At 43.2% G+C, this 24,650-nt stretch overlaps 1 protein-coding gene across 1 annotated transcript in view; it reads left to right on the forward strand.

Annotated features, from left to right (window-relative positions):
* grik5 (glutamate receptor, ionotropic, kainate 5) overlaps positions 1–24,650 on the forward strand; it is a 90,896-nt gene that overhangs the window by 63,806 nt on the left and 2,440 nt on the right. The window contains exons 12-18 of the mRNA XM_079503652.1: positions 1,517–1,630; positions 5,328–5,437; positions 6,746–6,919; positions 7,887–8,052; positions 13,766–13,991; positions 16,414–16,542; positions 18,869–19,056. Of these exons, the coding sequence (XP_079359778.1) occupies positions 1,517–1,630; positions 5,328–5,437; positions 6,746–6,919; positions 7,887–8,052; positions 13,766–13,991; positions 16,414–16,542; positions 18,869–19,056 (1,107 nt within the window). The remainder of the gene's footprint in view (positions 1–1,516; positions 1,631–5,327; positions 5,438–6,745; positions 6,920–7,886; positions 8,053–13,765; positions 13,992–16,413; positions 16,543–18,868; positions 19,057–24,650) is intronic.

Here is a 24,650-nt window from a genome sequence, read left to right on the forward strand (position 1 = left end):
TCACCGTGGGTGTGTTGGGCTTCTTCCTCACGGAAGACACAGGCTGGGGCGCCAACCCATACTGCTATATATATATATATATATATATATATATATCTTTTTTCTTTTTGAATGAATGCCCTAGCTCACGCTATATCTTGAGAAATGTATATACTTCAATCGCGATGCGCTGAAAATTCAGAAATCAGATCCGAACCTCGGATGTCTGATCAGCACAACGGACAGCGGCGTAGTTTTCGAGTAAAGAGCCATAGAAGATCCTAATTATAACAGTAGTCTACGCATGTGTGAGCACGTTCCGAGCTTCCGGGGTTGAGCAAGGCGTTGCCTAGCTACCGGCTCAGGGTAACAGATCCATATAAAGCAATTTAATACTATATTTATACTTCAATCGCAGACAACAGATGGCTATTAAAAAACGTATATATGCATTTTCAGTAGAAAATGTGTTAAGAGCCACATGCTGATTGATTGATTGATTGATTGATTGATTGATTGATTGATTGATTGATTGATTGATTGATTGATTGATTGTTGACTGACTACTTTATTAACAGTTTGCAAAAGGCACAGAGGTACTGTTATTATACAATGATGCTATACAAACGGCCTTGAGGGCTTGTTTCCATTGTGGAAAAATGAAGACAGGCATACAATACTATACAAGAGATCATCAATACTAGGAGCATCGAGGAGCATTATATTGAACATAATTCCTGCTATATTACTATATCATTCATGAGCAGCAAAGGTATCAGCTCTGCATCTGGACCTCTGCATGGGCTTGTGTGTGTGGTCCTGGTCAGTTGGAGGTGGATGAGTCAAGGAGTCAACTGACCGTCTGTCAGGGCAGCATAACAACATATCATGGCCCGGGTGGCTAGTGTAGCGGTCCGGGCACCTAGGCTGATAAGCCAGCCTGACGGCGTGTCGCGGGTTCGACTCCCGATCCCGACGACCTTTGCCGCGTGTCACCCCCCATCTCTCTCCCCATTTCCTGTCACCATACTGTACACTATCGTGACTATCCAATAAAGGCTCTCTCTCTCTCTCTCTCTCTCTCTCTCTCTCTCTCTCTCTCTCTCTCTCTCTCTCTCCCCCCCCCCCCCGAGGGTCCCCCAGGGCCGTGAGGGTGTTGAGAATGGGCCCCCAAATAACTGACAAAACACTTTCACAGATTGTAATGATAATATAACATTAACATTTTAAAATAAAAAAAGTGTCTTCATCGAGATGTACATATACTTTGTTGATTCCATCGATCCAAGCTGATCACAATCGATTGATTGATCATAAAAATAGACATGCTCTGATAATGCGAACACACACGAGCAAGTAACAAGCAACGCCAAGACAAGCCCGACACGCTGGAGTATGATCAAGTAGGGCGTTCATTTACAATTTTTTGAATTACGGATATAATAGGTTTATGCCCATGACAACAGCGCTATACTCTATGTGTCTCAACCCTTCTCTCTCTCTTCTCCCTCCTCCCTGTGCCTGTCCATCCCCACAGAAAGCAGACCTGGCCGTGGCAGGCTTCACCATCACGTCAGAGAGAGAGAAAGTCATCGACTTCTCCAAGCCCTTCATGACCCTGGGGATCAGCATCCTGTACAGAGTTCAGCTGGTGAGTGCCGGCGCGCGCGTGTGTGCGTGTGCGCGTGTGTGTGTGCGTGTGCGCGCGCCTCGACTTCTCCATGCCCTTGCATGACCCATGGGGATCAGCGTTCTGTACAGAGTTCAGCAGGTGAGCGCCGCCGCGTGCGTGTCTGGACTTCTCCAAGCCCTTGCATGACCCTGGGGATTCTGTACAGAGTTCATCTGGTGAGGCTCGTCAATAGGCCTGTCACAATTATTACATAATCGCCTAATTATTTTAGACAGTCGCAATTATTTTAGCATAATTGTCAATTGTTTCCACGTTGAAAAATGTCCATACATTTTCAAACATCTTTCAAAAATAGCAGAAAGAGCAGATCAGCTGTAGCTGCATCTTCAGGGTCCCTCCCAGACGGCATTCCAACCCGTGCCTGTTCCTTCCGGCATCATTATTTCCCGGCCCTCTCCAGGGGGCTAGTACACAAATTAGCCAGAGATGGAGGGCTCCGATTGGGGTTACAACCGGATATATAGAACTGAGATCAGAGCTCATTTCTTTGACGCTTGTCGTCGGTGCCTTTAGTTCGGCAGACGTACGTTGGCTGTGTGCATCCATACGGGGCTTGCATTAACTATAGGGGAGCACGTGAGGAATTATACTGGGAGCTGATTAGCTTTTATGGATACCTGAGATGGAATTCTTTGGTTTAGGATTGGATTTCACTGCGGTTACATTCCCCTGGTGGAGGTCATTCATGATGCCCAGACTGTACTTGATTGATACGCCTATAGCCTATTGAAAATAGCAGATCTACAAGCTCACAACGCATCGTGACACGTCGTCATACTCTTGATATTGTGTGATGATGCAGGACATTAATTTACAAAAGAAATACATCTAAACTTTAAACATGGAGATACAAGGTTTCTGCCCGACAGCAACGATATACTCTAGCGATGGAGAGTTTGTAGTCCAATGGACTATAATGTAGTTCATTATAGATCTTTATCTCTTGAGAGCTATACGCTCTCAAGAGTTAAGGTATTGTTAAACAACTGCATTACTTAATTTACAAGAAGTCTACTCGAATAGAGAATGTAGAAGAACTGTTATTTTGATCAACATTTGCCTGTTGTCTCTCATTGTGGTCAAAACTTTAAACAACAACTACAAATATTCTTTAGTTTTGGGTCTGAGAGGCTAAATCTCATCAAATGGTGGTCCGTGGCTCTAATGCTGAATAAATAATAATGGACCTTGGTGTGAAACGGTTGAAAACCACTGTTCTAGTGGTCTTAATAGTACCTGTGTATCCATACAGCATAACGTCTCTGTCGGGTGGAAACCTCCTATCTCTTTATTTGACATATCGATGTTTATTCGTAAATGAATGGCACGGGTTGACTTACTAAGAGATGTTTATTTGTAAATGAATGGTACGGGTTGACTTACTAAGAGATGTTTATTTGTAAATGAATGGTACGGGTTGACTTACTAAGAGATGTTTATTTGTAAATGAATGGTACGGGTTGACTTACTAAGAGATGTTTATTTGTAAATGAATGGCACGGGTTGACTTACTAAGAGATGTTTATTTGTAAATGAATGGCACGGGTTGACTTACTAAGAGATGTTTATTTGTAAATGAATGGTACGGGTTGACTTACTAAGAGATGTTTATTTGTAAATGAATGGTACGGGTTGACTTACTAAGAGATGTTTATTTGTAAATGAATGGTACGGGTTGACTTACTAAGAGATGTTTATTTGTAATTGAATGGTACGGGTTGACTTACTAAGAGATGTTTATTTGTAAATGAATGGTACGGGTTGACTTACTAAGAGATGTTTATTTGTAATTGAGTGGTACGGGTTGACTTACTAAGAGATGTTTATTTGTAAATGAATGGTACGGGTTGACTTACTAAGAGATGGTTATTTGTAAATGAATGGTACGGGTTGACTTACTAAGAGCTTGTGACTAAAATAGTCAGATTGGATCAGGTTATTTTTTCCCCCAGTAACGGTTTCTGACATACAAGGTTTCTGCCCAACATCGACAATATCAGCAAGGTGGCTTTCATTGTGGTTATATTTGAGGTTCAAGATGACTTTATTCGTCGCTAGGCAAATACAATCTTGGACATAATATACCCTACCTACTCACACATAAAACTACATGCAATTACAGTGCAGTAACAGACACAGGCGCACAACAAACAAACGCCCCTTTATGCTGTAGGTGCAGGAGGTTCATGGATAGAGATCTGTTCGTGTATTTCACCCTATAGCAGGTTCATAGAGTAAACTGACATGGGGAGCGGTCAGCGATCAATTCCCTGGCCTGTTACAACCACTTTCACCTTGGCCTGGCATCCCTGTTTTGGGCATACTGTTGTAGGTGGAATTTTATAGCAGATACGAGCTGTTATGAGCATATTGATTGATTGATTGATTGATTGATTGATTGATTGATTGATTGATTGATTGAATACCTTAGTAGTCAGAACTGTAAACAGCACGAGGTAAGTACAGTCAGACATTTAGGCTAAAAGCATAACACAAAAAAGATACAAAGATACATGTTTCATAAAGAAGAAACATACATGCATGCATACATAGGGACGGACGGACATAGCTGTTAGTTGGAGCGGTTAGGCACTGCTCCAAAATAAAAATCCTAGCACACAGAGATTTGGCGCCCCCCCCCCTGTAGTAACTCTGAGCATCCCCTAGGGGTCCCGGACCCCCTGTTGAGGATAAATGGAGCTCATGAAGAATTACATGGAATAACACTGAGATTGAATCCATGCAGTTTCTGTTGCTTGTACCAGTTTTATTAGCCGGCACTTGTCTTTGATGTTATATCCTCACTCACACATGTTTGCATATTCATGTTGTGAATCTACGCCTGTATGTTAGCTAGGAAGGTCCATAGTGAGAAGAATGCATTGCTGCCTAACAGACAGTGGGCAGCTTTGCATCGCTGATGAGGTTTTGGCTTCAGGCCAAGTAGACAGAAAGCACTGGGAAGCAGACTGTAGCGTTAGAGAGGAACACTGCCCTCCACTGGCGGGAAGGGGGACTTTCTGCGGTGTTGTTGCCTTGGACCACTTTTCTAATCTCTCTCTCTCTCTCTTGTAAATGGTGCATTTACTGTATATAGAGCCTTCATCCAAGGCACTTTACAGAGATTGTGCATTACATTCACCCATTCACACACACATGCATGCACACACCGATGCTGGAGGAAACCATGCACGGCACCAACGGGAGCATTTAGGGGTTCAGAGTATTTTTTTTTTCTTCTCGAAATTACACTGAGTAATTAAACAAATTTTCAGTGTCGTCGAGTAATACAATATCATATAAAAAACATCACAATACATCAGAAGATCAGGAAAAGGAAAACAAAAGGTATACTGTACATATGAATTACATACAGTAGGTTACAAATAGAAGCTAAGACAGTTACATATTGTGGGGATCTGTATGCTCACCAAGGTTTTAAAACAACTCAGGGGTACCAATGTGGTCAATTTTAATGTAGTGTGCAGGTCATTCCATGTACTGCTCAAGGACACTAACTCTGGGGGAGCCCGGGTTCAAACTGGCAACCTTGCGGTTTCCATCCAGTCACTCTACCCCTGAGCCACTGCACACATCTTTCATTGTGTTTACTCCTCCCTCTCTTGTTTCTCTCCCCTCTCCTTCACCCCTCCAGGGAAGGAAGCCGGGCTACTTCTCCTTCCTGGATCCCTTCTCTCCTGCAGTGTGGCTCTTCATGTTGCTAGCCTACCTGGCTGTCAGCTGTGTCCTCTTCTTGGCTGCAAGGTCAGTATGTACTATATACTGTACACTCACTGTAGTGTACAGTACATTACATCACTGCTTCTCAAGGTGGGGCCCGGGGACCCTCAGGGGTCCTCGAGGGAGTTCCCGGGGGTCCCCAACAAAATGAGTTAATATAGCATCAAGTTTAACAATATATGCCATTCGAAAATAGTCAATCTACAAGCTCATCACCACTTGATGGTGGTTAATTAGATTGTAGATCGGCACAAAGTATTTTCAGATTGTCAGGACAAATATATACATTATTACTTTTAAAAGTTTGAGAACCACTGCTGTACATTCAGTGGTTCATGTCAAGGATCCACAAACTGATATGCATTTCATCGCAGACCCCTGGCAGAGACAATTTTGTGCCTGGGACAGCCATAACAGAAGATTTGTTTGTTTGTTTATTTTTTTTGAAATTATGTTTTTATTTTGGTCCTTGTGTACAAGCATAATGAACAACAACAACAATCATATACATATAGAGATATATTTCCCATGTTCTCAATGGTGACCAAAGTTACAACATGTTTGTTTGTTTATTAATTAAAATAATAGCAGATCTACAAGATCAGAACACATCGCACCCCGACACGTGAGCTTGTACATCTGCTGTCTCTGAATAAACAATGTATAAAATAGGTTTAAGTGTTTAAACTGATGCTATATCAACACTTGCTGGGCTGGGAACCCCCTGGAACCCCCTGGAACCCCACCCAGAGAATCCCTGCATTATGTTACTGTTGTGTGCTGTGCTGTAGCGACATTCCTGTCCTCACCTCTCCTGTTGTTGTATGCTGTGCTGTAGCAACACTCCTGTCTTCACCTCTCCTGCTTTTTGCCAGGGTTTAGATATGGACTGAGTGGCCGTCGGTGTGAAAAGTTGCCATTGTTTTTGGCGAGCTTATGATGGCGGATTAACAACCTATATAATGTGATGACCTCATCACATTTGTGATGACGGCTACTGTATGGCCGTTTTTAGCCCAAGGAGTGTTTTTGCAAAACTAATGCTCGCAATGGATTCAGAATCATGAAACCCCCTTAGTTTGACACGTCACATGCTACTTTAAGCATAATGAAATTTAGAAAATGTTGCCTTATATTATAGGTTGTTAATGGTACCACGACTTTCAGCAGCTGTCACAACGTTTCCCAAGGTCGCCAGCTCGGGTGCCCTAGCTAAATCATTAGAGCTTGCCCTGGGCTACATCTGTGCAAAATATGGCACTTTTAGACAGATTAGCGCAAAATCACCCTTTTGTCTCCCTAAGCTCCTCCACTATTGTCTCCTCCTCCCAGGTTGAGTCCATATGAGTGGTACAACCCTCACCCATGCCTGCCTCACCGCAGGGACATGCTGGAGAACCAGTACACGCTGGGGAACAGCCTGTGGTTCCCAGTAGGAGGCTTCATGCAGCAGGGCTCCGAGATCATGCCCAGAGCCCTGTCCACACGATGCGTCAGTGGGGTCTGGTAAGTGTTTGTATGCATGCATGTGTGTGTGCGTGTGCACTATTATTACTATACTTGTGAGCCAAATGCAAAATGTAGTAGAATTCGAGAGAAAAGCGTCGTTCTACAAGCTCCCAGCGTGTCGCAGCATGTATTGGTGGGGAAATACATCTGACGGATGTTCTGGCCCGACACTTCCACCGATACCGTCTCTGCCTTAGGTTGTGACCAGGCTTTTCTCTTTGCAGATGAGTAGGGCTGGGACCGAGGCTAACTTTGATATATGGACCAATTGGTTCCAATTGGTTCCCTTTGTATACTGTCAAGAGAGGGTCCATGAAATGTAAAAGTTTGAGAGACACTGCCTTTAAGACTGGTTTGTGTCTCTCTCCATGGTCTATAGTTGGGCGTTCACACCCTGATCAATAAGACCGGTTGTGTCCCTCTCTCCATGGTCTATAGGTGGGCGTTCACACCCTGATCAATAAGACCGGTTGTGTCCCTCTCCATTATTTTATACTTTAGCTGTCGAAAAATAGCAGATTTACAAGCTCATAGGGCGGCACTGAATGCCGCACTACAAGCTTGTAGATCTGCTATTTTTTAAATATCGCGAAAACGTGTGCAAATCTTTGAATATATATTCTTTCACAGGGAACCTTTTTTAACTCATGTCTTTGCTTCTGGGGGGTCCTTCCTAGAACAACATATTTTCAGATGGGGGTTGGCAGCCAAATACATATATAATTTTTGGGGTCCTTGACATGAAATATTTCGAGAACCACTGATATAGAAACAAACAAGACATTTGGTCTCAGGTCTCTCAATAATGGGTTAAGATTGGTTGTGTCCCTCTCCTCTCTCCATGGTCTATAGGTGGGCGTTTTCAAATCAGCGACTTGGATAAAGGCGCTATATAAACGCACCATTTACCATTTACCATCATTAAGACTGGTTGTGTCCCTCTCCTCTCTCCATGGCCTCCTAGGTGGGCGTTCACGCTGATCATCATCTCGTCCTACACGGCCAACCTGGCGGCCTTCCTGACTGTCCAGAGGATGGAGTCTCCCATCGAGTCTCCGGACGACCTGGCGGACCAGACCAACATCCAGTATGGCACCATCCACGGGGGGAGCACCATGACCTTCTTTATGGTACGCTCCAGAAACAGCATGACCTTCTTTATGGTACGCTCCAGAAACACCATGACCTTCTTTATGGTACGCTCCAGAAACACCATGACCTTCTTTATGGTACGCTCCAGAAACAGCATGCCCTTCTTTATGGTACGCTCCAGAAACAGCATGACCTTCTTTATGGTACGCTCCAGAAACACCATGACCTTCTTAATGGTACGCTCCAGAAACAGCATGACCTTCTTTATGGTACGCTCCAGAAACACCATGACCTTCTTAATGGTACGCTCCAGAAACAGCATGACCTTCTTTATGGTACGCTCCAGAAACACCATGACCTTCTTTATGGTACGCTCCAGAAACAGCATGACCTTCTTAATGGTACGCTCCAGAAACAGCATGACCTTCTTTATGGTACGCTCCAGAAACACCATGACCTTCTTTATGGTACGCTCCAGAAACAGCATGACCTTCTTTATGGTACGCTCCAGAAACACCATGACCTTCTTAATGGTACGCTCCAGAAACAGCATGACCTTCTTTATGGTACGCTCCAGAAACACCATGACCTTCTTTATGGTACGCTCCAGAAACAGCATGACCTTCTTTATGGTACGCTCCAGAAACAGCATGACCTTCTTTATGGTACGCTCCAGAAACACCATGACCTTCTTTATGGTACGCTCCAGAAACAGCATGACCTTCTTTATGGTACGCTCCAGAAACAGCATGACCTTCTTTATGGTACGCTCCAGAAACACCATTCCACGTGGCAGTGGAAAAAAGTACTCGGTTGGTTTACCTATGAGTACCAATACTGCAATGTGGATCTGCTCCGTTACAAGTAAGAATCGGTAATTCAAAATGTACGTGAGTAAAAGTACCAAAGTATATTGGCATCAAAATGTACTTAAAGTACGAAAAGTAGAACGTCCTCATTATGCATGCGACGCATTGTGAGCTAAAAATATATGAAAAGTATGAGTAAAGTTAAAGCATGAAAAGTAGAATGTACTAATTATGCAGAATGTCTCATTTCAAATGTATAAGAAATTTTCAAATGGCCAAAATGTAGCCTATATACAGTAGGTCTGAAGTGGGTAATGTATGTTTAAAAAACAAAATAATAATCCAAACCTACAAAGTAACTAGTAGCTAAAGTTTTCAAATAATTGTAGTGGAGTAAAATCATCTAAATGTATGATAGAAGAGCAGGGAGACTAAATACAAACACCCCGAAGTTATATTGTATTTTAACATTCTCTAATCTCTACCATACAGATCGGACAAAATCATATTTTATTCATGGAAAAAGTTACATACAGTTGGGTGCCACCGATATTGTCCCTTATCATTTGACCCATTTAGGCCTGACCTCAAAATTTAAAAAAATCCTTCTAAATCCTCCAGTTTTCTGAAATAAATATTTTCACGATTTTTCAAAAATAGCAGACCTACAAGCTCGTAGCGCGCCACTCGGTGGCGCGCTATGAGCTTGTAGATCTGCTATTTTTCAATAGCTAAATTATAACATAATGTTTAAAACACCAAAAGGGGTTCCCGCCCAAAATGGGTTAACTGTCCTTTTGCGCAGATCACGCAAACCTCAGCAAAAAGAAAAGGACAATATCGATGGCCTCCAACTGTAGTGCCACTTTATCTTTCGTAGTCTATTTCAAAACATGTTCACCGGCTAAGTTATTTCACTGATGAAAACTAAGGCTAAACTAAGCTATGATGACTATTGACAATTTTGTCAACAGACACAAGCAAGGAGGGACTAGCAGAGAAGATAGTCAGTAGAACTAAGACCAGTCGTTTTATGATTGGTTGCGCCGATCTGCAACGCGTCACAGACTAGGCTATTGTAGATTGGCTATTTCCGGCATGCGTCTAATAAGTATAAATCAGGCATTACGAATTTGATGCCATCAAGGCCTGACAACTAAAACTAGACTAAAACTGAAACCTCTGTTTGTGGGGATGTTGAGTAGGAGCAGTTCATGGACGGAGGCATTTTCAGCATGTTTATATTAACGAACAATCAATCTATTGTGGCCCGGCTTGGATCGATGGAAGTAGTGTACTTTAGTATTATTGGCATCACAATGAGGTTTCAAGGTTTAAAGAAGAAATACTATAAAAATTGTTGTACATAGATAAAAATAAATACATTACATTAGTAAATTATCAATACAATCTGCATGCGTGTGTGCGTGCGTGCGTGCGTGCGTGCGTGCGTGCGTGCGTGCGTGCGTGCGTGCGCATCTGTGAGTATGGTGTAGGTGCCTGATATTCGGATAAGTGCCAGTTTCAGCGTCAGAGCGACATGTGTTCACAGTGTTTTTCGGTTGTTTTGGCTTCAATCTGTGTGTGCGTGTGTGCGTGTGTGCGTGTGTGTGTGTGTGTGTGTGTGTGTGCGTGCGTGCGTGCGTTTGCTATGCCTCTGTTGTTTTCTTTACGGCTGTTAGTGCTTGTGTAGTTAAGTGGCTGACTGCCTGTGTTTGCTTACATCAGCGCTTCAGGCCTCTATGTCGGCATCTGTGTTTGTCAAGTGTGTGCGTGTGCGATATGTGTGTGCACTGTGCGCATGTGTGCGTGTGTGTGTTATATTTCGACTTAACATAAGGTGGATACGAGCGCCTGTTTGCTTCCACTGTTTGTTTACTGTAAGCCTCTGGCTGACATATATACTGTATCACTGCACACTCTCTGTCTCTGTCTCATTTGTCTCTGTTCACACATCCTGTAATGCAGTGTGGGCCGTGAGAATATTGCAAATGATTGCCAAAACAGTCAAAATGCCTTAAATCAGTAGTTTGTCAGAGACCCCCAAATTGATATAAATTTGGCCGCGGACCCCCTCATCTGAAAATGTTTTGTGCCAGGGACCCCCAGAAGAGGAGATTTGATAAAAAAGAAAAAATGTAAGCACTTTAAAGATTTTTCAAAAATGTTGTGACACGCTGTGAGCTTGTACAGCTGCTATTTCTGAATTGCCAACACTAAAATCTAAAATGACACAGATGCTTTCCCGATTTTACTAGGTTAATGATAGTATAATATTAACCTGAAAATCACACCCGTGTGAAGTGAGGGGGCGCTCTAATCATCGTACATCATCGTACATCATCATCAAGAATGGTAGTCCCTTATTGGCCAAGGGTTCTCACTGACACAACAGTATATGCTGATTTGCTCAGACACATATGACGTCAGTTCTCTGTTCATTGTCAATGGCATTTTGAATGTTTGTTCAGACAACACAAACCTTAAAGCTGTATATAGGAGGGGCTATAGCACCCCTCAAAAATACATATGTGTGAGTTTTCACTGTGATAGCAATACATATGGACTTAGTTCCATAATGATCCAATGTGGAACACAATCGATTGATTGATCACGAGAATAAACATGATCTGAAAATGATCTTTTGCAGGTTGAGAACGACTGCTGTAATGCGAGTAAATAAATACAGTACAATATGTAACTGTAAACTAAAGGGACGTTCACAGTCACACTGAGAACTAGAAAACTATAAAAATACAGTTTTTAAAATCCTTCTAACGGGCCATTTGTGATGACGATGTCTATAAATGTGGTTTAAAGAATCATTCTAACTCCAAAATAGCGTCCACGATTTTATAAACGATCGAAGCATTGACAGACATGCAAAGTCCGACATCTGGGATGCAATCTGTCACTCAGTGCCGCCGCTAGGCGTACGCACAGTACGCACTGTGCGTAGTGCACCACGGTGCGGGGCGCACCAAAATGAGCCAACGCTCATTTGACATTGACCAATGACATCTTCTCCGCTCTCAACGTGCGTGCGTCCTCGAGTTGCATGCGTGCCCATGTGGATCTACTCAAAGCTGAAGTGGCCCCTCATTCCCACCCGGTCTGGCAGTGAGTTTAAGTGTTATTGGACAAATTAAACGGCGAAAGTAGATGATCTACGTGTTGAAACGCGTTCCTCCGTCCCGCAATACATCCCCCCCGAACACTTTTGTTTGTTCGGGGGGGATCTTATGTGTAGGGCACGCAAATGACCCGTCACCCTCAGAAGGTTTTGTTGAAAATATCCGATCGACAAGCTCACAGCGCTTGATCATCAACAGTGATCCATTGGTATAAGGTACTCTATAGTAGCCTGGCGCGGCCAGACTCATAGCGAGGGTTCACTGATGTTTCCTGGGGAAGAATCTTCAGTGAATCCCCGTTATGAGGCTGGCCAAGCCAGGCTAACTCTATAGGTCCTGATGATGAAGATCACTGAGAGGGATCGAAACGTTGACAGCAATAAATATAATGATGCTGCTGTTTCTCCTGCACCTGGACCTGGATGTTTTTCAAGAGTTGATCCATTCCCCTCATATAACCCGCCTCTCTCTCTCTCTCTCTCTCTCTCTCTCTCTCTCTCTCTCTCTCTCTCTCTCTCTCTCTCTCTCTCGCTCTCTCCTCCGTTCACGTTTTTCTTTGTTCTTCTTTTTTAATCTCTCCTTTTCATCTCCTGCTTAGTTTTTTCCTCGACCTTCTCTCCTCTCAGCCACATCCACACATCGGTTCTCTATTCTAATGTGGTTTATTTTTCTTCCGATGACCTTTCTGCTGCCTCTGTCTCTGGCTCTCTCTACTTCTCGCTCTTTCTCATTCCTTTTCTCTCTTTTCTTTTTACCAATCATCTCTCGTCTCGTTTCATTCAGTCAACTTTGGCCGAAAAGAGTACGAGAAAGGACCTTTTCACTTTTTGAGATGAGCCATTCGAACACTTCAGGCTTTCCTGTACTTTCTAATGGCTTGCTAATTCTTCTCTTTTGTTACTGAAAACAAGTGTCATTTTTCGACACTTCTTTTTGTTGTAGAAAAGAATCTGAATAGCATTTATATAGCGGCACCTTTGCAAATGCCCTCCTTTTTCTCACTGACAATGTTCTTACAATTTACTGACAATCCACTGTCTTACCAATGACATGACGTGTGAAGTTCTCAAATGGCACAGTATGTCTCCTCTCCTCTCCTCTCCTCTCCTCTCCTCTCCTCTCCTCTCCTCTCCTCTCCTCTCCTCTCCTCTCCTCTCCTCTCCTCTCCTCTCCTCTCCTCTCCTAACCACTTTGATTGATTCATTATTTTATTGAGGACTTCTAAAAGAACAGCAGTATAATACGCTATAAATGGATGCCACAAAACATTCAATAGACAACAGGCTAAGTTGTCTATTGTAGTCCATTAAACTTTGAACAGTCAAACAACTATAGACAAACAACAACAACAACAGTGCAGATGTAACACCCAGGATTCGAACCCGGGTCTCCTGCTAGCAACGCCAACATCCTAAGCCAAAGCGATATCCCTGTAACTCGGGGGACATATTAGAGCTGGGGTCATCGCCATGTTGGCTTGTGGTGGACATTAATTTGTCAACATATGTGTTTTGCCACAGACATACAAAATGAGTGGACAATAATATTACCAGAAACACATAAATAGATAGCCCTGAATGACCATAACAGGTCTGTAACTAAAACAGAAAATCTAAAATGTGCCACGGACATGACCAAGTCTTTGCCACGGACACATGTCCGTGTACAGACATATTGGTGACCCTTGTATATGTATAGAGGTTGTGTGCCACTCTGCTACACTGACAGACAACAATACGAAATCTAAACGTGAAAACAATTCATGATAAAGCTGACCTCCTCTCCTCTCCTCCATGTCTCCCATGCAGAACTCGCGCTACCAGACGTACCAGCGCATGTGGAACTACATGCACTCCAAGGAGCCCAGTGTGTTTGTGAAGAGCACAGAGGAGGGCATCGCCCGTGTGGTCAACTCCAAGTACGCCTTCCTGATGGAGAGCACCATGAACGAGTACTACCGCGGCCTCAACTGCAACCTGACCAAGATAGGAGGCCTGCTGGACACCAAGGGCTACGGCATCGGCATGCCTCTGGGTGAGGATATGAACAATGATTATATACATATATATCTCCATATTAAAAGACGTAAATTGTATGCACTACTTGGTCACACAAAAGCATCAACAGTAGCAGATCATCCACAAGCTCGAAATGCAGCACGAACTGAAGCCACGTGTTTTGAGCTATAGCCGATCTGCTGCTTTTGAGTTTGAATCCTGAAAAGGAAGGGTTTTGGACATATGAGGCTTCCACCCGAAAGAGACGATACAGTATGTGACGCGTCGCACTGCGATTATTGTGAGCTTGTCGAGAACATCCCCCAAATTGGTGTATTTGGGGGTCGATTTTGTGCAAGGGACTCGCATGAAAAATTGTGTTTAAGAATTTCAAAATCATAATTCCAAATCATAATTTCAAATGTTGCCAGGGACCCTCTGGAACCCCCTCAAGGACCCCTGGAGGTCCCCGGACCCTACTTTGAGAGCCTCTGCTCTAATCAATGTTGCTATAATACAGCAGCTTTGGCCATAATCTCAGTCTTTATCTCTCCCTAATCCTCTCTCTCTTTTTCTCCTATAATGACGTCACACACACTCATCTTGATGCTGTGCAATCTCCCACTCTGGCTGTCTCTCTCTCTCTCTCTCTCTCTCTCTCTCTCTCTCTCTCTCTCTCTCTCTTCCCCCACCCCCCTGCTGTTTTCCCCCCCTTCCTCATCTGGTGGCGTTTCTTTCCTGCTCTGACTTCACCCTCCATCATCTTCAACTTCTCTCTCTGTTTCCATCTGGTCTCGGCTCAGAGGACTTGCCTTAAAGAATCTGGTCTCAGCTCTCATTGGCTTAAACGTGGACGCTTTGATGGGACTCCGCTCTCCCACCCTCATCGTGTCCTCACCACCTCCACTATCTTTACATGTAGGATTAACCACTTGAACCCTGGCATCCCGATTCTGGGGGGAACGCTCATAATGCGTCGTGAGACCTGTAGATCGGCAATTTTTGGGAGATTTGGTTTTACGAGTATAGGCCATTAAGGACGGGAACCCTTTTTGTAACTATGCCTTTCAGGACGGGAACCCCTTTTGGGGTAGTTGTTGCACAGTATATAGCAACATACATTTTTTGTCATTTTTGATGTTTTCAGAAAACTTAGATCATGATTTAGAAGACATTTTTTGAATCGACCTCAGTCCTAAATAGTATTCCTTAAGCCTTTTGTAATTTTTCTCACACAGGACTTTTGACTGCGAAGCATGAACTATAGGCATTTACAGGGAGGCATGGAAGCAATCAAATGAAAATGTGTAAATGGATGTGTTAGATCTAGGTGTTCCAGCATTGACCGTACTGTTGACTACCATCTACGTTTGCACTTTGGCACACCCATGGTTCAGAGCACACCTGAACCATGGGTAGCACACCCATTATTCATTGTATTAGCTGCCTGCAGCCGCGTTGCTTACCAGCCTGCCGGGATTTTACTCTTCTACAGTGTAGCCTACTGTAGTTTTGAATCTGAACAACAAAATTAACTATTCTGGGTGGGAACATTCACCCAAAATAGCAGATCTACAAGCTCACAGCGTGATGTTACAGCGTGTTGTGAGCTTGTACTGTAGACAACACCTACTTTGGGGCAAAGAGATTTGGTGTAGAATAGACTGGGTTTAACCACTTAAACCCCAGCACCCGTATTCTCGGGAAAACTGGAAAGGTGTTTAATGTAAAACAAGAACAGATAGACTCTAGTACGGAGCCCTGAGGGACTCCAATGAACCATATAGGGTTTCCGTGGGTAAGGCCACTTGGACAGAAGTCTCTCCCGTTCAGCAGCCTGTGTAATGATGTAACCTGTGTCCTGTCCTGATGTGTGTCCAAGAAGCTCTCCATTCAGAGACGTGTAGCAATGCATCCTGTGTCGTGTCTATTCAGAGAGAGGTGTATACAATATATGCTGTAACCTGTGTCCTGTCCTGTCCATTCAGAGAGGTGTATACAATATATGCTGTAACCTGTGTCCTGTCCTGTCCATTCAGAGAGGTGTAATGCTGTAATCTGTGTCCTGTCCTGTCCACTCAGAGAGGTGTAATGCTGTAATCTGTGTCCTGTCCTGTCCACTCAGAGAGGTGTAATGCTGTAACCTGTGTCCTGTCCTGTCCACTCAGAGAGGTGTAATGCTGTAACCTGTGTCCTGTCCTGTCCTGTCCATTCAGAGAGGTGTAATGCTGTAACCTGTGTCCTGTCCTGTCCTGTCCACTCAGAGAGGTGTAATGCTGTAACCTGTGTCCTGTCCTGTCCTGTCCACTCAGAGAGGTGTAATGCTGTAACCTGTGTCCTGTCCTGTCCTGTCCATTCAGAGAGGTGTAATGCTGTAACCTGTGTCCTGTCCTGTCCTGTCCATTCAGAGAGGTGTAATGCTGTAACCTGTGTCCTGTCCTGATATGTGTCCACTGCAGGCTCTCCATTCAGAGACGAGATCACGCTGGCCATCCTGCAGCTGCATGAGAATAACCGTCTGGAGATCCTGAAGAGGAGGTGGTGGGAGGGGGGCCAGTGTCCCAAAGAGGAGGACCACCGGGCCAAGGGTCAGTCACTGCATGGGCTGCATGGTGGGAGGGGGGCCAGTGTCCCAAAGAGGAGGACCACCGGGCCAAGGGTCAGTCACTGCATGGGCTGCATGGTGGGAGGGGGGCCAGTGTCCCAAAGAGGAGGACCACCGGGGCCAAGGGTCAGTCACTGCATGGGCCGCATGGTGGGAGGGGGGCCAGTGTCCCAAAGAGGAGGACCACCGGGCCAAGGGTCAGTCACTACATGGGCCGCATGGTGGGAGGGGGGCCAGTGTCCCAAAGAGGAGGACCACCGGGCCAAGGGTCAGTCACTGCATGGGCCACATCTCCTCTTTTCCTCTCCATTTGGGCCAAAATAGGGATGCCAGGTTTAAAGCACATATAAGCAGTTTTCTCCTTACATAAACATTTGTTTTAACGTTTATTTTAGCTAACAATGTTCCCAAAGGAATTCTCTGTGACACTTCTAAGTCTGCCTCCAAAACTATTATTTTATCTGTCAGAAGCTGTCATTGGTCGAGAAAGTGCAAGCCCGCTTATTACTAACCAATCAGGGTGCCTGATTGTCATAGAGACTAGATTTTAGGGAACATTGTAAGCCATCTGAATATTTAAAAAAAATGCTTATATCTGCTTTAAAGGGATAGATAGTTCACTTGCCAAAATTACTCGCCCCTTTTCGTCGCATTCCTAAGGCAATCATTTGATGAGCAGCAGTGGTTCGATCCCTATGGAGACAGAAAAAGTCTCCTTTGTGTTATTTTTTTGGGTGAACTATCCCTTTAATGAATTCATGTTTTTTAAATTGTGATATTATCAAACCTAGATGATCAAACATAATGAGACAGATAGTGTTATTGTCATTAAATTAAAAAAGATATATTAAAACCAAACTTCAGGCTTTTGGTGACATTTTTCGACCGCGGTCGAGATCATAGATTTCACAATGCCACGCCAGACTTCCCGGTCCTTCATTGCCATCCCCAGTTCCTGCTTACTGATGCATGTGTCCCTAGCGATGACATCAGGGAACGACAGTTTTCTACCTCTGGTCTGCTTTGAGGCAGGACTCCAGAAGAAGGGAAGATATAACCTCATTGTCAGCTCTGTAGCAGTGGCCGACAAACTGTGTTCTTCTGGATCGGTCTAGTGAAGAAACACGGGGAAGGTTGCCGTGTATTAGAGAAGTCGATGGGTGGCTCTTCCAAGAGTGGTTTTGCGCTCTCATTAGAAGGCGGGTGTAAGTGCCATCCAGCCGTTTCTCTAATTTCGGTGATGTTATGCCATTTAACAATTAATGCGATAGAGTTTTTGGAATGCCTTCTTGTCATATTGTACTACAACCGCGAGACATTCTCTAATGGGATTGAATGTGATTATGATGAATATTCACTTCTGTAATTACAGATTAATGTGCTTCATGTGTTTACTCTACCTACGCTTTTCATTTGACACTGTGTGTGTGTGTGTGTGTGTGTGTGTGTGTGTGTGTGTGTGTGTGTGTGTGTGTGTGTGCGTGTGCGTGCGCGTGCGCGTGCGTGTGAGTGTGTGTGAGCGCGCGCACGCGCGTGCGCACGCGGGTAGTAACATTTGACGCATTGAATAGGATCACAGGATCACACTCAGTCTTCTCATTTAAAATGCCTTTTAATATAAAAGACTGATGAAGGTCCGACTGCGGCCTGCCTGTAACCATATGAACCCCAGCCTCCCTATTCCGATTGCAACATTTGGTGAAAATAGCAGATGTCCTAATATGTTTCAACCATATTTTGTTTTTTCAAATGTGTTAAATGTTAAAAACTGAAATTGTTTTCTTAAATGCAAAACAAATGAAATCACAAATAGAATATTGTTGGTGTCCCTCCATCCCTCCTCACTCAGGCCTAGGCATGGAGAACATGTATTATACAACAGGTCGTTTTGAGGAAGCAATCTGATTGGTTGCAACAGCCTTCTAGCCGTGCTTCAAACGAGCATGATGGAACGCCTAATCAAAACATAGAAATCAGCTCCTCTGTTCTCCCAGAGCACAGCCGACTGACTGGGTTGCTAGGCTAGCGAGTTTCTTGGGACATTTGTGGACGTAGTGGCTACCATCTGTCATTCAAAAAATATGATTTTCTTAGCGAATATCTTAGTTTTAAGGATAACTGTTATATAATTGCAATATTAGACTTGAGGGTGTGTTTTACTATCATTAATGCACTTGCGCTGCCTTTCGGAACTCACCCTGAGTTCCTGCAGCATCGCAGGCGTGCATTAATGACGGTAAACCACACCATCTCGTGTGATATTGCTTAGAATAGAATATTGTTGGTGATTGGTGTACCTCCTCACTCAGGCCTGGGCATGGAGAACATCGGCGGTATCTTTGTGGTGCTGATCTGCGGCCTCATCATCGCCGTGTTCGTGGCCATCATGGAGTTCCTGTGGTCCACGCGCTGCTCCGCTGCCGAGACCGACGAGGTACGCCCCTCCCACAACACCTGTCCTCCTCCTCCTCGCCACAGACCCCACAGACACACCCCAGTAGGTCCCCACGGCGACGCGCCAATCCCCGTGCCGCTTGCGTGCGTCTTATCGTGGCGCGTGTGGTGGTGGTGGTGCACGCGTGTTGTGTGTGCGCGTGTTTTTTTTCTTTTTTTTTGTCTTGTTTTCTTCGGCTTTCTGCGTTCTGTGTGTTTGTTCTGTGTGTCAACGTAATGGTGTGTGTGTGTGTGGAGGGGGGGGGGGGGGGGGGGGGGGGGGGGGGGGGGGGTATGCGTGCTCTGGTTCCATGTGTTTATTGCATGTAAACAATTGAGGAATGATAATGTTGTTGTGTGCCCCCTCCCAAAAACTAAAAGAATAAGAACAAAAGAAAAGAAAGAAGATAAATTCGGAGATGAAAGAAATTACTCGATTACGCAATTTGAGCTGCATGCCCTGCCTGCGATTAAGCTATCGTGTTTTGGTTTGTTTTTGTAGTATCGGTGTTTGCCATTATGAAATGAACAGTATACTATATAGTGAATGTGAGCTATAAATTACAGTATGGGTATAAGCAATATTGAGATTATGCCAAAGGCTCTCAAAATGGGGTCCAGGGACCCTCTGGGACCTTCCTTGGAGGGTTCCAGGTGGTCCCCAGATAAATAATTGATAGTTAGAAACCAAGTGGACCCTTGGTTCCATTTGTGCACTCTCAGAGTTATGGATTGCTTGAAATCGAAAAGGTTTGAGAGCCACTGGATTATGCCAATATGTGCGAGCACAGTAGTATGATCTTTTTGTCCCTGGCATTAAATGTCCCGATGTATCTTCTTTTACATGCCTCACTTGTACGCTGGTATCCTTCGTTTCACCCTCTGATAACCCCCCCTCCATGTGTCTGTCTCCCCCCCCCCTCTCAAACACACCCCTCCTGCCATTAGAGTCTGTTCTCCGACAACGAGTACTGTGTCTGTTTGTGTGAGCACAATGGTTTTGTTTTCTATTGTCATAGTTAGGGCTGCAACTATATTATTTTCTTAGCGATTGTTCTATCGACTACTTCTTCGATTAATCGAATAATCGAGAGGAGCTTTTAAAAATATATATATTTTATTTAAATTTATATATGTCAATGAATCAATCACACAAGCATTGTTTGTACTAAAATAGTTTAAATGGCAGATCTACAGGCTCACAATGTCACGTGTTGCACCCGCTTCGAATGTCATCAACCGACAATCACCAGTATATGTTCTTATCTGGAGGACCATGCAATGAAGGTAATATGGACATTTCCACATACCATACTGCCTACTGCGAGTAGGCGACTAGGAAATGCGGAAGTGAAATTATTTCTGCCGAAGCGAAAACATAGTGAAAATGACTTACATGGACGCTAAGACTGATATGAGCTTAGGGGACTTAAGCGTGGCCGGTTAAGACTGAGGTTAGGGTTAGCGATAGAGACGATAAGACTGATATGAGGTCCCTAGAGACGATAAGACTGATTATGAGGTCCCTAACCTCATATCAGTCTTATCGTCTCCATCTCTAACCCTAACCTCAGTCTTAACCGGCCACATAAGTCCCCTAAGCTCATATGAAGGCCGGACTTGGCCGGTTAAGACTGAGGTTAGGGTCTTAGAGATAGAGACGCTAAGACTGATATGAAGTTAGGGGACTTACAGTTACGACTGAGGCACTTATACAATTTTATGTATAAGTGGAGAACAAGGAATGTTTGCTTTCGCCATCTTTGTTGAAGAAAGAAAGGTCTGGGCAATTATGTTTTAGTTTCTTTTATGCCAGTGTTAATCTTTTGTTTGCTAAGACTAGATTAAAACTAAGTAGTTTAAGTAGCCTAGGCAGGCCTAAGGTTCAATGGTGTGTTCAAAGACTGACCTTAAATCAGAATTTGCTACTATAAGAGTAACACTAAGCCTAAGTTGCTAAACTACTTTTAGTCTTACTAGAGTTACTAAAAGTTTCTAAATCTTATATTTAGATCTTGGGCTATATCTTCCTTATCCCTTATCCCTAAACTAATTTGCCATTTTTTACTATTTTAAAAAATAGCCGATCTACAGGCTCACCATGTCTCGATGTAGATCGGCTAGTTGAACTATTTAAAAAGTTTTTTTTTTTAAATAGTGAAACATTTCAAACTAGAAAGGTCGCAATTTAAAAAAATTGCAAAGTGTGGTTGCCGCAGTCGCTTACATAGTCCAACTCAAAAATACTTGAGTTGGACTTTTAGATCTTCCCATGTTAAGTGAATGGGGAAAATGAATTCACTAATTAATTAATATCAATTAAACTATACAACATTTCTCTTAGCAATGAGCAAGCACACCATTCCCGATGAAGTCGTCGATTTGACATATGGCTCAAGTGCGTACAGTCAAAACTGTGGGAGGAGTAGCGTTTCAAAAAAAGTCTTACTCCAGTAAAAATAAAGTGTTACAATTACAATAGTCTGGCAACCACACTAATGAATGAAAAGAAAAGGTAAGGGGAACAATAGTATGGTTGCCCATAGGCAACCACACTAATAAAGTGTTACAATTACAATAGTCTGGTTGCCCTTTGGGCAACCACACTAATAATACAAGTATCCAAATGTACAATAACAATAGTCTGGTTGCCCTGTTAGGGCAACCACACTAATAACTAGAAAGAAGCAATTCTGGGAAATTGCAAAGTGTGGTTGCCTCACTCGCTAATAGAGGCCCCTCCCGGTAATTTTGCTAGCCAATTACAATGTAAAGTCACCCTTGTGATCATAGTAATTGGGAGGGTTTTCCCCCCCTGAAATCATGTTTTTGCAACAAACGGGTAAGTGTTTTTGCAATTGTGGCGCCCCCTATAGATGAAAATAGAATAGCTTTTGGCTCTGTGTTTATTAAGCCACCCTCGACATTTGATTAAAATTTGGGATGGATCGGACATTCCGTTCGTGATTTGTGCCGTCTTTTGTAAAATAGGCCCCTCCCACTAACTTTGGAAGCTGATTACGGACGAACGATATGGACTATCAAAATTCTGACTGTGCTGTTTCAATCGGATAGGTCCGGAGATCATGTGTACCGATTCTTGTGAGATTTGGCCAAAATCTGTAGCTGGAGGATCCAAAAGTGTGTTTTGAAGAAAATTAAAAATGGCGGAAAATCTATCGTGACGCAAATGGGCGTGGCCTGTATGGGGAGATGCGTCATGACTCAAGGAATCCAGGGAAAAAATAATTTTGATTTTACGACCTACCGTGCAAGAGTTATAATGCAAAACGTAAAGTGGGCTGTTATAGCGCCACCATGAGGCCGACCGATATAATTATATGTTAATTAATTTTGATAATTATTATGAACCTCCCCTCCAAGTGTTACTACAGCCCTTACGGTCTCAGAGAAACAAATAGTTGAATGTGAGTTTTCCCATTTTCCCATTCAAGTGAATGGGGAAAATTAATTCACTAATTAATTAATATCAATTAAACTATACAACATTTCTCTTATCAATCAACAAGCACACGATTCCCGATGAAGCCGGTCGATTTGACATATGGCTCGAGTATGTTGTGGGAGGAGTAGCACGGCAAAATAAAGTTTATACAGAATAAGAAAGAAAGAAAGAAAGAAAGAAAGAAAGAAAGAAAGAAAGAAAGAAAGAAAGAAAGAAATAAAAGGTAAGGGGAACAATAGTATGGTTGCCCATAGGCAACCACACTAATAATAATAAAGTGTTACAATTACAATAGTCTCGTTGCACTAACTAGCTTTGGGGATGCGTCAGAGCTGGATTCCTGAATGGGAAATTCTGGGCACAAGCCCTGCAGGGCCCAAAGAGCAGGGTGGCACTGTAGAAAATTAGGCCAATTAAGTCAGAGGCATTCACCCTGGAAATCTTAATTATAGCGGCTCTCATATAATGTTATGTATTGTTACATATACAAATAATAAAGTGGTGAAAGAACATAACCAGCTGATCAGTCAGTCTATCATATGATTCTAAAGTAAAGGGCCCCAGCACGAAAAGCTACTATAGTGTACCCGCATACGGCCTGTTTTGAAACCGAATATACAAAAGATATTTTGACACTACTTTTCTTTCACTTAAAGGAGGAAACTGATGACAAAAAGATACAAAAAGAGAGAACTATGACTCATTTCGACTTCATGTTGACATATCCGTGGTGCAGTAGATCATATCATGGAGATGCGGTCCGGTACGCTCTTAACCCATTTAGACCTGAAGACGTTTCTGCAAATGTCTTCTAAATCCTGACAGTTTTCTGAAAAGCCTATGTTTCTATGTCAGTCGTTCTTAAAGTTTTTCATGTCAAGGACCCCAAAATATATGTAATTGGCCGCCGACCCCCATCTGAAAATATGTTGTTCCAGGGATCCCCCATGAAGCAAAGATTGAGTTAAAAACGATCGCTCTGACAGAATATATATTCAAAGATTTGCACCACATTTTCTCGATTTTTCAAAAATAGCAGACCTACAAGCTCGTAGCGCGGCACTCGGTGCCGCGCTATGAGCTTGTAGATCTGCTATTTTTCAATAGCTAAAGTATAACATAATTCTTAAAACACCAAAAGGGGTTCCCGCCCGTCACTACACCATTGGTTCTCAAAGTTGGGGTCTCAGCTAGTCCTTAGAAGGGTAGAAACTAAAATCAGCCAGAGAATGTATCATTCATATACTGTACAGTACTATGCTGCGTGAATAAACATACAATTTGATAGCATACAGTAGATCACCCAGGTTTTATGGTTTTTCAATCCCCACACATGTATGTATAAGTGTTGCAACATTTAAAATGCAGAATATGAAATTTTAACGGTAATATCGTATATCGTATCGATATCGCAATATTTGGCATAAATACAGAGATATGAAATTTTGTCCATATCGTGCAGCCCTACTTGTAATCCAGAGCCCATAGAGTATAGACAGAGTTACGACAACTACGTTCACTTCATGGGGCCAGTCCTCTTCTACATAGACTTCTATTGGCGAATAGGGACACCGGAAGTTTACAGAATCTATTGTAGTCGAGGGCTCGCGCGAGTACATGAACCACGTGACCGGGCTGTTTTTTGCCCCCTCAATGTCGCAACTCTGTCTATACTCTATGGCTCTGTTGTAATCCAAACGTACATGCGTGTGGGTATAGGGATAGGGTGGCCTGGCTGGGTGTATGACTTGACTACCGCGGCCTGAATGATTCAGCCCTGCAGCCCTGGTGTGAGATATGATCTGGACAACAGATGTCAATATGAAGTTTTCTCTCTCCTTTCTTTCGTAATCTTTTTTGTCATCAGACGGACAGCTTGGTCATATACTTCTCTCTTTGTTGACGTTTTGTTAACTCATCCTCCTGCCGTTAACCCAGTGGTGGAAAGTAACTAAGTACATTTACTCAAATACTGTAATTAAGTACAATTTTGAGGTATTTGTACTTTACTTGACTGTATTCCAATTTCCAATACATTTACATCTACTCCACTACATCTCAGAGCCAACATTTGTACTTTTACTCCACTACAATTATTTGAAAACTTTAGTTACTAGTTAATTTGGAGATTTACATTTTGATTAGAAAAACATACAATACTGTAACCACTTCAACCCTATATACATTTCGAC

This window comes from Electrona antarctica (assembly GCF_951216825.1).
Source record: "Electrona antarctica genome assembly, chromosome: 6".
Taxonomy (NCBI): Eukaryota; Metazoa; Chordata; class Actinopteri; order Myctophiformes; family Myctophidae; genus Electrona; species Electrona antarctica.